Source organism: Stegastes partitus, unplaced genomic scaffold, assembly GCF_000690725.1.
Source record: "Stegastes partitus isolate 25-593 unplaced genomic scaffold, Stegastes_partitus-1.0.2 Scaffold327, whole genome shotgun sequence".
NCBI classification, from domain to species: Eukaryota; Metazoa; Chordata; class Actinopteri; family Pomacentridae; genus Stegastes; species Stegastes partitus.
Window position 1 is genome coordinate 107965 of NW_007578058.1, and position 15968 is coordinate 123932.

Consider the following 15968-nt stretch of genomic DNA (forward strand, 5'->3'; position numbering starts at 1 on the left):
TGTTTGCGGTTAGCTGAGAGGTCGGACAGTGGTGCTGCATGAGAGAGGTGAGAGTTTTAGGGCAGATGACTGTAACATTCACCCTTAAAAGTGAGCTAACTCGCTGTGGTGATCAGAACGCTCAGAAAGACATGTGCATGCAACTTGCTGCTTTCTATCAGCAGCTCATTTTTTGTATCTACAGCATACAAAGCCATGTTGGAATACATGTCCTGCAAAAAGTCCCGACAGACGCTGATTAGTTTACACCAGTTAATCGCTGTGTAACACCTGGTATCTGATTTGGTCTGCAAACATTCACCAAGCAGCCATCATTTTAGCAGTTTTGTTGAATAGACAAAATTCTTTCAGCAGTTCCCAGAATTTAACTCCAATTCTCTGCCATGTTCTTGCTTAATGTAACATCTAAGTCATTATATTGTGCAAAAATAAACACGCTGATTATACAATTAGAAATAATCTTAATTGAATAGACAAGAACTAAGCACTCATGAGGGAGTCCGTTGCATGTAATAACCCCTGAAGTGGATGTGATGTGTGTTTGGGGATGTTTGGATCTCGTGCGGTGCAGTCGGGCAGCGGTGTCACCATGTTTGCAGCAGTTTGTTTCTAAGCGATTCTTGCTTTAAACCACACTGCAGCGGCGAATGGTGTAGAAGGCAGAGTTCAAAGGTTCAGTTCAGACAGCCTCATGAAAACAGTTCCTCCGCAGCGTCTTAAAGAATGCACTGAACCTCACGTACCTCAGGTTGGGAGGACGGGACGCAGGTGTGCATACCTGCATCAGTGCTCAATGTTTTTCTTCTCTGAGGCCAAAGAAAATGAGCAGTGTTCTTATGAGTTCCTAAAAGTGGAAAGCGTTGAACATAGGGGGCCCTGAAATCTGGCTCGCACATGTCTTTTAATGCCACATCCTTTTCCAACAAAAGCCAACTTAGGTCATCTTTTACTAATTGAGCTTCTTAAGACAACAGGTTCTGCTGTAATTTGTGGTTTCATGCAAGAACTAAATAGAAGTTCTCCCCGAGTGTAAAGTCAGCGTTAGCCGGTCTGTTGTAGCCGTGAGTTCTCTGTAGAGCAGCAGGAGACTGAGCTGTTTGTTAGCACAGTGAAGGTGAGGAAATTAATCAAGCTGTCACTTCGCTCCACCCTGAGCCCTGTATGGTATGTCGGGTCAGAACCAGAGCTGTGGACTCTCAAGCGATACTCAGTGTTGAAAAGACATAAATTTATACACCTGCTTCATCTCATTGTACCTGCGGCTGTGATTATAATCACATTAAATTTAATTCCATTAAGTCCTGGGTTCAATATCTAACTCTGATTGCAGCAAACAAATAGTAGTTAAAGACAGAAACAGCCTCCAGTATTCACACAGGATAAAGGATTCAATGATTACACATAAATGACACAGACATTAACACGACATGCCTCGCACAGATGTGCCTCCTGATCGAATCCCACTGTTCACAACTCAGGCTTCTACACAAATGCGTGGGGGAACTTTGAAGATGTGAAGCTGCTCAGATGTGGTTTCAGGGAGGGAGTAACACCGACCAACCGAAAGAGCCACAAGTGACAGCAGGCACCAGGAGGCTGGTCCGGCTGCTCGGTGTCTCCAGCAGCGTGGGCAGGATTAGCGGTGTCGGTGCTCCTGTCTCCACACGACGCCCCCGTCCAAAGAATCATCTCTTTGTCTTCAGCAGAGCAGGTCTGGCGAGCAGATTCTCATCAGCCCCGGGTGTTTGGAGTTCTTGCTGTCGTCAGCTGCTCCGTGCCTTCCTCTGTCATTAGTGCCCCATCCTGCCCCGTGGATCTCTGCTTGGATTTAAAGGACCAAGCCACTAAGTGCATCTCTAGAATATTCATTGCTTGAACCTCAACCACAGCAACCATCAAAAACCCTGGAGATCACCAAACATGCATTTGAAATCTCCTCTGGCTGGCTAGTGCTGCTTTTGGACTGAGTGGTCCCGTTAATCATGTTAGTTCCAGGAACCGACTGACTGTGTGGTGCTCGTTCTCATGAGGGATCGGTGCCACCGGTGCCACTGTGCGACGGTTCGGTCCAACCTGTTTTCTCCAGAGTGACCACAGCTGCCACTGTTAGGTTTCTGGCTGCAGCTGCATGGTCCAATTAGCACTGTGGCTCAATAATCACCGTCTTACTACCACATCAGAGCTTCATTTCGCTTAGAGTGGCTCCTGAACGCATTTGTTCAAGTGGCAAAGACCATCACAATGCAAGTTATAAAAAAATGTCGAATTTAAGTTTATGAAACATTGTATGACGTCCTAATGTGTGATCCAGGAATGTTTACTGAGAATAACTGACTTTTTACACCACTGGTTTAAGTACAGCTGTTTGTGAACGCTCTGAGAGTATTTATGTCACATCAGTCACATTTTTAGGCAGAAGACTTTGTCTGTAGTAAAATACAAAGTGATCCTTGGATCTGTTGTTTGGATGCTCATTAGAAGATTGAAACTCAAGTGGTGGAGCAGGTTGGAGGTTCAGGCTGCAGCGCTTCATGCATCAAATGTCCTCATAGCTGCTCTGCTTCACTGCTGCGCAACAGGAGAGTAAGAGACACAACGTAAAGTGCTACGTAGAACTTAGCGTAGTTGAAAAGTTATTCTATGAATGGAGACCATTTGTTCTCCTGATATGGACCATTGGAGCATCTGCTGAGGTGGTGCAGTCGTCCTCAAATGTATTCATACCCTCCCATTAATAAAGAGAAGAGGCTGACAAAAGGAATAATAAATAAAAAATCATGACATTGCTTTTAAATTGTGGTTCAACAGAAATATTTGAAAACAAACAAACAAACAAAAAAAACCCTGAAGCAAACCAGCCTGATAGGACCCGTACACTCATATGTAGCTGAACAACCCTCTGAGCCAATCACTGCCATCAGGTGTTTCCTGTAACTCTCAGTCAGACTTGTGCACCTGTTGACAGGTATTCTGGACCACTGCTCATCAGCAAAGGCCTCTCATTGGTCCAGTTCAGTTTTTTTTTTTTTTTTAACTGATTCTTTTCAACCACAACTCAAAAACAACGTCTTATTTCACCAAATTATAATTTAGCAATTTTTTATTTATTATTACTTTTTTTCAGTTTGTAGTTATTTGAGTAGCTGTTGTGAATTTTGCCTTTTCTTTAATGGAAGGGGATGAACACATTTGAGGACGACTGTACATTTACCTCCAGGAGGAAGCACATATTTTCACCTCCACTTGGTTGAGTTTAGAAACCGCTTGGTTAGATTTAGGAAAAGGTCAGCCATGGGATTAATATATATCATTGTTATGAACAAATGTACGCCGCTTAATTCACACTCAGCTCTCCATGTTTTAGCATTTTGAACAGGAATGAGGAATTTAAAACTGAATTCACCTTTTAATACCCAAATCTGAGCCACTGGGCTTCTCTGAGAAATGAATCGAGCATCACATTCAACCACTAAAACTACATTTTCTGTTCAGGAATGCAAGTAAATAACTAATCTTTGACATCTTAATCAAGAAATAACAAAGTGCTTAACTATTTCTTTTTTTTGTAAAACAGTTAATTTGAAAATTAATGGATAACAATAATAATAATTATTATTATATTTTAGCACTAAAAATATAATTTGGATTGAAGAGCTTCTACATTCTGGTGTATTAACCATCACAGAAACATAAGAAATGAATAATAACCAATGCTGCTAATTTAGGGCAGCTGTGGCATAAACCTTACATCGGGTGGTGGTCGAGTAAATTTGTTTAGCATTGTATTTACATATATCAAGGTTGTGGAGTTTAAGGGTTTATTCTGTGTCTTTACATTCATATTATTGTAGTTGTACAACTGGGAAAGAAAATGTTGGAAATATTCTTCATTTACTTTAGAGTACTGATTTGCATCATCTTTTCCTCGAGGCCATCTGGATGGATTTAACTGGTGCTGATGGAATAGAGGCTGCAGTGGAGGTACCGAACGCAGAGAGCCAGCTGTAGAAAGCCTACACCGCTGAGAAAGTGAAGCTTCCTATACTGCAGCTACACAATTTATACGTACAGCCTCCAGTATTCCTGCCTGCATTTTTGGCTATTTGTGGACAAACCACACGTCTTTCACTCAGAGTCAACCTCAGGTCATCTCTCTAACCTGTGTTGTTGCTCTTTGCTTCTCTTTCACTGCATTTTTTTTGGCTTTTTCTTGCCAACATTTTCTTCTTTTTCAGTTCAGTTAGCAATGCAAAATGGAACCGATAGCTTGCTAACCCCCTTTTTTCTTTCTGTTTGCCCAGTGATTTATTTTTCCATAGATTTGACTGATTTCCTTTGCCCGGTATTTTTCCTGCACACAGGCAGTCAGTAGATGAAGCAAACTCCCATCATGCTGCCTGGATGTGCAGTTATTGATACAGAGGATTTACTAATTAATAGTCAATAGATTTAAGTATAAATTTGTAGTTCCTGGGTGTAAAATTAATCTTTAAATATTCTGATGATTATTCAAGAAAAATTCCAAAGATTCTAAAGTTTCAGCTTCTGAAATGTGAAAATAGTGTGTGGCTTTCACTTTCCCCCCCTGAAACGAAAAGCAAACCCAGAACAACATACATGACAGCAGCACACCTGCCACCTCATAATACAGCACATGTAGGATATATGATACACATGTAGTATGTGGGGAGTGTGTAGGATGAAACTGAGGAAATTCCCTCAAAGATTGATGTGCCTTGTGTAAGGATTTTTCTTTTCCTCATGATTCATTTTTACCATTTTTTTTTTTTACTCATTGCTGTATCCCATCTCACACTTTCCACACTTGTTCCCATTAAGGCTAAAAGGAAGAGGACAGGAATAAAAGAAAAACTGGGCCAGAGAAAAGGCTTGTGCATATCCATTCTAGCTGGATGCTGTATATAACTAGTCTGCAGACCCTCCTTAGGGGCTGCAGGTCCTGCCTGGTGTCTGCAGAGTCGACTTGGCTCCATAGCTGTGCTCATTGTCCTGTTGGCTCACGTCTCACTTAGCTTTTACTCCACAGTGCTTTATATTTGCTGACACAAAAGGAAATGAACAAGGGAAAGAATGACTGCAGGCGAAGCGAAGATAAAAAAAAAAAAAAAAGGATGATGGTAGTAACAGTGAGCTGACTCAATAGGAGTCATGCTCAACTCAGAGTTTGACTTGCAGTTTGGTAGAAGTGGCTGTTTGTCTGTGTTTAGTTTGTGCACATAGTTCAAATGCTCAGCAGTGTTCCGCTGCATCTATCTGCAAGCAAAGCAAAAAGCAGAAAAAGTTTTAATTATCACGTGTGCATGGTGAGATTGGGACGCATGACCTTCACGTGTCAGAGGATCATGTCTTGGACTCCTGCTATTGCAGCTGCAGATTGCACTCACTGTCCAGCTTCTGACCCGGACATTCGTTTTCATCTTCAGGAAGGGAGCGAGCAGATAAATAAGTATGGAGAGAAAAGGGAAAAAAAGAAAATGGTTTGCGGCTTCTGGACTTTCTGTAGAAATGAACGAAATGTAATATGGTTCCAATTAACAGAGAAAAAGTGGCGGTAGGCGGCAGAGGAAATGAAAGCATAAAATGGCTGGTTTGATTTCCATCTTCCACCCCCAGTTCTCTTCTTCTGACCCCCTTCTCTGTCCTATTTCCAGAAGCTTCTGCAGAGTCAAAAATACATTCAAGATAGAGAGTCTGGACTTTAAAAACACAACACAAATGGGCCATGAAGACAGAACAGGATGAAGAAAACCAAGTAATTGCAGGAAAGACTAATTAGCCTGACATGAAAAGAGGGTGTCTGTTTCAGGGTTGATGAAAGCTACGAGGCGAGAGTTATTGATTAGAGAAAGGGAAAGAAAAAGAATGATACTTCTTTGAGCAGAGTGGAAAGATGCAAAGGAGAGAAGATGAGGAGCAAGTTGAAGAGATGTAACGTGGCGTTGTCTATTAAACTCTGCTCAGGGAAGCTAGCTTGGCTTTCTATGATATTTTTACACTTTGGTGTTTATAGAAATGGTTTTAGTGTACCTCAGTCAGCTTTGAGTTTAAATAAAGGTTGATTGAAATGTAATATAACGAGTTAAAGAGGGATTTTTGGACCAGCTGACCCACATTGTTTTATCATCAGAGACTAGTTTGAGCGTTTGAGAGAAGCAGCGTGTGACTGACACCTCCCAACGCTAAACACACTTTATCTGACTGAAGGATGCCAAGTCATGAAAACAAGCCCTCCATCATCCAGCACACTAATTTAATATCTGCATCACTGCCACTGCTTGTGAAATACTTACACCCCCACTGAGAGTAGTGAAAGAGGGACAACAGAGAGGCGGTGAGACAGATAGAGATGCAGAGATTGCGATGGCTCCCATATGTGCACACAGACACCTGATATTCGTCCTGGTGGGTGAATCAACATTCTCAGCGAGTGACACAGATGTGCGCGCCGTCTGTCCAAGTTCACAAGTTAAATATCTGTGATAGCAGGACAGAAGGAGATGGACTGATCCTCGTTTGTTTATATTGAGAGAGGATATTTAATAGACCCATAAAACTGTAATTATCCAGACTGCTGACTGGCACTTTCCTGCGTCGACATCGCAGCCTGCAAAGTGTTTAACCTCCGCGTCAACTCTTGTCTGGTGTCAATTGAGTTTGATTTGCACGGCCTCATCGTTTCTTTTTTACTCTCCTCCAGCATTCCCTCTTTATCATCATAAGTATTTTCCCACATTCTGATGCCGACACCTGTGCTGCTAATATTCTTTTCCCAGATGTGATGTCATTTCCTCGACTTCCTTTGCTGTGTACGTGAGCCAGTCATCCGAGCAGGTGTAAGAGATTCTCTACACCTCTTGTGCGTATTTTGTCAAGCCATAAACCATTTCTTGCTTCTATTTTTTTCTGTCCTTCTGTGCGATTCCATCCTTTGTTTGGCTGCTAAGGAAAACATTAGTCTTATTCTTTTTTTTTTTTTCTTCCTCTCCATCCCCCTCTCTCGCTCTCTTCCCGTTTTCAAGTGTGTCGTGATCGATTTGTTGCATGTCGGTGAGGTTTAGCAGCGAGCGGGGGGCTGTAGGTGGATGGGATCTGACTTGAATTTATGGCTGCAGAGGAGAGATACTGTTTGGCCACATTTCTACGCACTCTCAGGGTCCAGATGTTGCGTCCTCTGGCTGCCCCGGGGTTAGCAGCGTTACGCTTCCTTCAGCTCAAACACTGTTTATTGGGAAACGGTGAATGCAGGCCCAGCACGAACCCCTAATCCTCAACTGACTGATGACATCTTCATTAAAGCTCGGAGCTGCACGTGCCTCCAGATCCGGTGGAAGGTGACCTCATGGCGGTGTGATGTATGGAGCATGTGTGATGTCTGCACAGGCCGGTTTATTTGCCTGCTGGCTGGCTGCACCGAAGGCCTGAGGGATGCTGTAATGGCAAAACTAAGCATTTCTGCTCCAGAGCGGGTTCACAGAAAGGTGATATATTTTTAGTGAGGTTTTTTTATTGATCCCCCGAAGAGGAAATTTGTCTTTTTGTCTTCCCCACTCTGTAGTCGAGTCTAAAAGGAGGACAGAGGTTAGTGTGGGCGTGCACAGCCCTAATTGTTTTTATTGCCCCTGCGTGTGGCTGTTGGGATTGTCTGGAAACGTCTCAACAACTCTAGATTTTGTGCAGACATTCATCCCTCCATGATGAATCCTAATAACTGTTGGGAGCTCCTGACTTTTCCTGACTTTGAAATATGTCACCAGCTATTGATTAAATTGCTAACAGGTTTCTGATAAGTTGAGATAAAACTTTCTTAATCCCAAAGGAAAAAAAACTGAACAAAATGACAACATAAAAAAATGCAGTGACTACAAAGTAGAATAGCAAATAAAACATTACATTTCTGGGATAAAATAAGTAGTTAGAATAGAGCAGTTAGAACATGAAATGAAATACTGCACATCTAATTAAAATATAGTACATAATAGTATGTACAGAAGGGAAAAACGTAGTCGATTTTGAAATTCAGACAAAGTATTTGCTGAATATAATCCCAGTTTGCAGCCTTCAGTTCGAAGCTCTGCTCTGCTCCAGTACAGGCTCAGACCTTCTAACTTTATATCTTATGACTCTGCTTTCCTGCTGGTTACAGAGTAATACCGACGATGCTTCGGGAAGTGTAGACATCAGACTCAGACAAACTCATCTGGCGCTCGGCCGTGCTTCACTGTGACTGAATATGGCAAAGACGTGATGATGCCGAATCTATGCTGTTTACTCGTGTGTGCAGTGTGAACATAACTGGAATGTCACGCTGTTTGCCAAAAATACGAATCAGAAAGCACATGCATCTCCATTCAGCGGTTTAAAATAGTCTGAGCTCGACTTGCTCCGAGTTTGGTCAGAATGCCAGGCCTTTGTGTTGCCCCTGGAAGGAAATCAGCCAGTTGTGCTGCTGATGAACAGCTCAGTGGCAATGAATCCTCTCCATGTCTGTTTATAGCGCACTAGCTGCAGCCTTCCCTCGCTGTTTCTCTGATCTATCGCCTTTTTGCAAGTCTGAGTTTACTCTGAACCTCTCTGGCTATTTTTCAACTGACTCACTAGAAAGGACTTATCAAGGCAAATATGAGCTTGGTTACCTGCATGAAGCTTACCAGCTGACTGCAGGCTGAAAAACGACTCAAGTGTTTATTCAATCCAGGACTTATTATCAACTCTGTCAGTGCTTTGGTAGTGTTACCTCAGGGACGTGTTTGAGAGCCAGGTCAGTAGTGTTTTGTAAACCCTCTTAGTGGATAAAGCTTTATGGGAGCACAGCAGGAGCCAGAAAACATGTGTACAACTCGCAGATGGTGTCAGATAAAACAGTGGTATGGAGAAAGACATATCATCCCTCAGAGAGGTGCAGGAGTAGAAGTGCACATGAAGCAACGTCGAGTCCCTTCATAGCTGAGCACGAAAAATTCAGTTTGAACCACCAGTGTGGCCAACGAGCAGTTGCTGAAGATTTATAGTTTATTCTATTTCACTGACAGAGACGGTTCCAGCACAGGAGTCTTGGCCTGAACTTTACTTTTTGTGGAGAAGTCAAACGTTTTTGGAACGGTAAATGGACCGCACTAATGTTGCACTTTTTTTTTTTTTTTACTGTAGAGCTTTAAAAAGTGCATTTACACACTCACACATGGATGGCTGTCTGCCTTCAGGAGCAACTTGGGGTTCAGTGTCTTGCCCAAGGACACTTGGGTACATGGACATTGGGAGGAGCTGAACTGGTTGAACATCCAACCTGCTCTTCCTCCAGAGCCACAGTCACGCACCAGGAAACACGCTCGTTCTGCATCCAACCCACAGCTGGAGAAGAAGCTTTCAGGCCCCATCATCATAACTAGAGCAGAGCTTAACATAGCTCATATAGCTTTGCTGCTTTCCTCACAGAGAACACCAGTACTGCTATCATGTCTGTGTGTGTGAGTGCAGATCAATTAGCTTAGCTTAGCATAAGGTCTGGCTTGGAGTAAAAAGCCTTTGAAGTGCCCTAATTTATACATGATGTGTTTGGTTTATTTAATTTGTACAGAAACATACTTGTAAAAATGTCAGTGGAGGGTTTTTGGGCCGTCCTGTGTTTCATCCTGAGCTGTATTTGTGTTCACGTCGGCTGGATGCACTTACTGGCTTCTGTCCTGTTGAGGTTGGCTGGCCAAGCATCAGTGAATAAAATGCTCCTATTACACTGTAAAAAATCTGCACTTTTACAGAATTTTTACAGAATTTTTAAACGATATAAAAACAAACAAAACATAGATGATCTAATGTAAAAACAACATTCAAAACCTCAAACTGAATAACAATTAAATGTCATTTTTTTGGGACATTTTTAATTTCTTGACAGTCACAAAACATTTCCTAAATATTTTTTTTACATATTCTAACTTGGTCCTGACATCATTTGGGTATTGTTTAGTGACAACAGTACAAACTATCTGAGGACCTGATTTTTGAGCTGGTGGTTGCTTATCAAGAAATTACTAATCCTGAAATCCGTGTCTCATTTCTCTCAGTCTGTCTCCACTCAGCAAGATAAGATAATTACAGTAACCCAATGGGAAAGGGAGTGAACTTTAAAATTCCTTTTTGCTGAAATCAATAAAACAAACAGCAGTGCCGCTGGTTAACATTACCACCCTGATCCTTCGTTTTCTTCCGTCCCAAAGACTGCTGCACCCCTGAGCTAACATAATGTACAGCTGGTCATTGTTAACAAGTAACAAGTGCACAGAGAGGATTTGAGATCAGGAGGCAATGAAATGCTTGTTTGAGACAAAACTTGCTCCTTTTCTACGCCTCAACAGTCCATTCTCAAACCACCAGGTTGGAATTGTGAGATCAAAAAGGAGAGAAAAGGAAGTGGGCTTTGAGTTAGAACATGTGTCGGTCCCACCCTAAATAAATGTGCAGAACTCTGCTCAGACTGCCTTCAATTATTCTGTGTGCAACAGTTGGTCTCGGCTGTGGATGTGAAATGCCCAGTGGACTCGTATGTTAGGTGGTTGTGTAGTGCAGAGCCCTGTTACCCTCTAACCTACCCGGTATCATGGGTCGACATGGAAGCTTAAATTCTCGTCGTCATCTGCGACCATTTAACAGTTCCACAGGACTGAACTCTGCAGTAGTCGGTGTTCAGCCTCTTCTGTCCGTCCGTCCTCAGCCTGTTCCTCAGCAGGGCCATAAAAGACACGGCAGTAATTTGGGGAACACCGTGAGCCGAGCAGCCAACAGCTCTTGTTCCATGGAAACTTGAGTGCTGCCTCTCCTGGGAAAGCTCAGTGTAATTCCAGCATTAGTGCACAGACACCACAGGGCTTACTGACTTCTGTGGTTGTCAGACTGTACAAGTCCTACCTGTCCTGACAGATGAGCGCTAAAATGCAAGAGTTTCCTGAGGGGTTTTAAGGAAGAACCCCTCTTTAGAGGAGCTGATGGAGTTTGAGCGAGCAGAGCGACATCATCCGTCTCTCCTCTTCTGTTCCTAATTACAGCACATACAGTAAATGGCCTGATTCAATAGCAGCTCATTGTTGAGTAAAATACCTACAAAACCCTGTGCAATCACATGATCCCTCTTTAATATGTTGTCTTGACATCCTGCACATTCCTCACATGTCAACACTGTCACTGTTTTCAGCCGTCACCTCCATTTATATTGGAAGACCACCTATCAAACCGGGCTGCACTGTTTTGACATATGTTCCCCATAGAAACACACATAACAGGCACACACACACACAAGCAGTGCCACACTTTAGAAGTCACCTTGTCAACAACATCAACAATAACAAGCCCTCCTTTCATGGGACAAGTCCTGTTCTGTCCAACCTCAGGGATCTGAGACACCTGGGAATCCCGTCTGCCTCCTTCTCTTCCCTGCAAATCATTCACTCATCACTGCCCTCATTATCTTCAACTACACCTCAAGGTTATGTTTAGAGTCGGGGTTCATCACAGAGGCACTGACTGAAAGTAGTCTGGATCAAGAGTGTTTATTTTTTTGCATTATTTGTCCCTCAGAGTGCCAAGAGCCTCCAGAGCAACAAGGATTCTCGCATCCTGTGGGTCCGAGACGACCGTTTGCTCACCACCGGCTTCGACATGGTGAGAATCCTTCAGCAAAGCTTTAGATGAGGCTGTTATAGAATGACCTGCCTGATAATCACTGAATCAGTGTCTTTTTAAAAATGTTTTATTCTGACTACATGCATTTGATATGTGTGTCTTTATCTGCCCTCTGTAAAGCATTTCGTTTTTTAACTATCTGATTAATTTTGATGTCCACCACGTGTATTTGCATAAATGTTTTTTGACAGGAACAGATTCAACAAGCTGCTGCTGGAGATGTTTTCGTAGCAGTGTTGCTCCGTTTTTATCCAGTACCAATATTGTGTTAACCTTAAAAAAGGAGGTAGAGATGTTATTTGAGGTAAAAAGCAAGCATTAAATTGAGGTCTTAGGCTCATGTTGGCTGTTGAGCTGCCAGCCGTGATATTTAAAAAACACTGTTGGCATTATCATTCCACACTCGATATCGAAACTCACTTTTTCTACCAGCAGGCTCCAATTTACTGTCAGAATTTTAAAATGAATTCGCTGTTCAGCACTTGGTTTTATGCTAAAAATGCCACACAATGCAAAGTTGTCATTTTTGCTGCTGAGATGATGTGACGAGTGTGTGTTACCATCAAACAGCGCCGAACTTGTCAGATGAACCTGGACGCTTGAATTTAGTCACTTCCTGATTTAGCTCTTTTGTGTCTGCCGGCGTTTTCAGCGCTTTGTGTCTCGTTTTGTTGCACCTGCAGACGCGCAGTCGTGAGGTGAGGCTGTGGGACAGCAGGAAGCTGAACTCTTCGCTCAGCTCAGCGACGCTCAGCTCCTCCAGCGGGTGAGTCCAGTTTTGTATCCGTTGTCCTCCGTAACGGACAGAACCACGCTGACCTCGTTGCACTTTAATGCCCGTCAGTGAGACGAGAGAAGTCAAAAGTGTGTCCTTGTGTGGTTTGTGGTGCGTGCATATGAGTGTGTCATGTGTGTGTAAGTGATGTGCGGAGGCATCGACAGGCATGTGGACCTCCCAGGGTTTTGACACTGTCCCTCCACATTCCTGCCATTTCCTGGGTCAGAACACAGGGTCCAGTGTGTGCCGGACGTCCGTAAGAGTCAGGAAACAGCAGAGAGACACACTCACACATCTCTGCTCGTCATTCCTCCAGCCGCTGTTTGTTTTTCCGAACACGGCTGCCGAGGACCGTAGGATAGCCGGAGCGTGGCTGGTCTCCAGAGAGGAGGACGAAGGAGAACAGAGGGGGTGGAAGTGAGGATTCCTTTGTCAGATCCAGCTCATGCATTTTAGTGCTATTATAAACAGGTTCGCGGGCCAAGTCAGTCCAAACTGGAGCTGACCGGACCGCGTGAGGTCATGCAGCCTGCTGTGGCGGGTTAAGTGCGTGTGCTGTCATTATTCTTACTGTAAAAACGCAGCGACGTGGCTGCACGAAGCAGTACGGATCTGTTGCTTGGATCAGGTGCTGGAGATGGTACTTCCATGTGTGGTTGGACCAGAGAGTGTGAAGCTGTGCAATGTAAGTTTTCTGTAAACACTGTGAACAGTTTTTATTACAGACCGCTTCCCTTTGGTCGCCTTGGGCTGAGGAATGTCATTGTTTATCCCCACTTTGTGAGAGTTTTAGGAGTTGACACAGGAAAATCCTAAATAACAGCCTCCGCTCTCTCTGCCCTCGCGCTCGTCTCCATTTCCTCCACAGATAGTCGTCTGTCTTAGTGACTCTGTGCAATCATCGCACTGTTTGGTGCCGGCGTGCTTTCCATGGAAATTAAGAATATCTGAAGACATTGTTTACTCCTCATTTCCATAACAAACATTTTATTTTTTTTTTGCCGTTGATACCGAATATCTGGAAACAAAATCCCCACAAACCAGGAAGCGAGTGTCTTCGGAAACCGCAGAAAGTAAACTGGTTAATTTTTTTGGAAGGTTTGTCTCTGAGGTGTCTCCGCTCTGGACGGAGGAACGTCAAAGCTGAGTCCGTTACTACCGTTCTGGTGGCATGACGGTGAAGAGAAAGCGCACACAGGGCGATGAATCCCCGGGATGGTCCTGCTCATCTGGGGACAAGCTGTCAATTCTCCGTATTCAGCTATCGTCTGGTTTTCTCTGAGTCTTTCCACACGTTTTAAATCAACAGAAGAGCAGATCATCTTGGATTTATTAAGTAAATTTCATTAGCTTTGAATTTGAGACATGGTTTTCCTGTATTTTGATACTAGTTCATTTAAAAATACTGTGATTATTTTTTTTTCCATTGGATGTAATTGCGAGGGTGTGTGCTGATGTCCTGTATTAAATCACTTCAGATGTCGGTATGTTGTGTCAGAGAGCTGTAACTCACAGGGCCACATCCATTCCAGATGCCTGCACACCAGCAGTAAATGACAGATGGGACTTTGGCCTTTGCTGCCATTTTCCTCCTCATTCCTCACTTCTTGGCTGCAGTATGCTCTTCACCTTTCTCTCGGTGCTACATTTAATTTTGGCTTTTCTTTCATCACCTCGATTAGACTTCTGACCTCTGGTTGTTTTATTCCATTTTTATGTCTTGTGTTAAATATGTCTGTAAGGGATCTTTGTTTTTATTCACTGCTCAGGATCTTGTGCTTGTCCCCACGTTACATCCTGAAGCTCTTTTCTCGCCCGCTGGTGGGAAACATCCAGGACTGTCAAAAACAAACAAGGCTTCAGGAGTTAGGTGAAAATACGACGACTGCTTCCTGTTCAGTCGTATCCATGCAGGTGCTGACCAAACCCTTTATTAAACATGCTACAACTGTCGTCATAATCGTGATAACAGCAAGCGCTGACTTATTTCTAGGTAAAATATCTGTTTACTCAATCTCGTTGTATCTTTTTCAGTTTGTTGTTTATAATGTAAGTGCAGGATAAAGGTCTGGGCCACTATTTATGCAGTTTCTATTCAGTAAAGGCACTATACATCTACATTAATCAGACTTTCCCCTCAGGATATTTCTGTCCTTAAGTTCCCTTTGACGCTGTTTTGCGTCTTTGTTTCTGGTTTGTTATCATGGTGGATTATCTGTGGATAATGTGCTTTTTAGTTCTGCATTGCATCATCTCTTGTGTAAGAACAAGCAGATATGCAAAAGGCAGAATGTGGTAATTAAAAGGAGAACTTTTATCTCCTCACTTAACAGATTGTTGTACATGAGCAGCTGAGGAAGCTCAGAGTCAAACATCTATAGTGGGCTTTTCCTCCCTGTCATTTCAGGCCTGAGGGGCACACATAAAGATGGATTTGTTCCTCTTTTCTTGTGTGTTTTTAATGAAAAGCTCTGTGGTAAACATGGTGTGTAATTGGAGCAGTGACTGGCCTGTATCAGGTTAGCTGTGCTTGTCCACAACATTCAGTAGGACTGTTTTCTTTGGAGTGTCACAACATAAAGAGGCCCGAGATCACGAGCCAGTGAAACGGGGCTGTGGGCGGAATATAATTTGGATGGAGAATAATGGGGGGGGGGTGTTTATTTTTTGGTTGGGGTTGAAATGGAGACTGAAAAATGAGGGATGTAGGGCGATGAGTCTGAGACGGTGTTTTGAACTGTGCAAAGGTACCTATTACTGCATTTTCCACACAAGCTGCAAGATCTGGACGCCGGAGAACAGTGTGGATCTGTGTGCTGCTCTCTCCCCCGTACTCTTCCCTCTATAAACCCAAATTATTATAATGAGTTTAATTGGGCCTTTAAGCCAGCTGCAGTCAGTGAACTTTACAACTGGGCACGATTGCAACCAGCTTGCTGCGTAAATGCTTAAGACGTCAGAATAATTACCCCCCCTCCCGCTGCAGCAGCTACGCTCACAGTTAACTCCACTAACTGTTGGTGATGTTTGCCTGCTTGTAGGTGTCATAAAGCTCTGAGGGTCACTTGGTTTGGAACCTCTGAGAAGGTTCAGCCTGTGACCCCTGTAATCATCCTCATCATGTCCTCCTCCCCTCTGGTGCACAGACAGATACAGCCGAACACTTACACATTCACATGCCGGCATCTTCTGTCGCTTCATGTCGCGGCAAACCTCGGCCGCTCCGCTGTTTCTGACGGGAGGCTGATTAAAACGGACCACAGTGACCCGGTGCCCACCAGCATGTTGATTGGAGAGGACATGAGTCTGTCCCCAGAGAGTCGACCTTTTCCCAACCCAGTCACGGGTCGGACGCAGAACCTGCCCCCCGCTGACGGAGTGTGCTGCTGGGCTCTGTGGCGGACTGATGGGAGAGCTCCAGGTGTGATGTGACCCTCCACCATCTATTTCTGTGTGTTTTTGTTGGTGGGTCGTGCCTGAGAGCAGGGCCCAGTCAGTG

General features: G+C 43.6%; 1 protein-coding gene across 2 annotated transcripts in view; it reads left to right on the forward strand.

Moving 5' to 3' along the window:
- coro7 (coronin 7) overlaps positions 1-15968 on the forward strand; it is a 104485-nt gene that overhangs the window by 19281 nt on the left and 69236 nt on the right. For both annotated transcript variants that reach the window (XM_008283777.1, XM_008283778.1), the window contains exons 8-9: positions 11587-11670; positions 12375-12457. In XM_008283777.1, coding sequence (XP_008281999.1) covers positions 11587-11670; positions 12375-12457 — 167 coding nt within the window. The remainder of the gene's footprint in view (positions 1-11586; positions 11671-12374; positions 12458-15968) is intronic.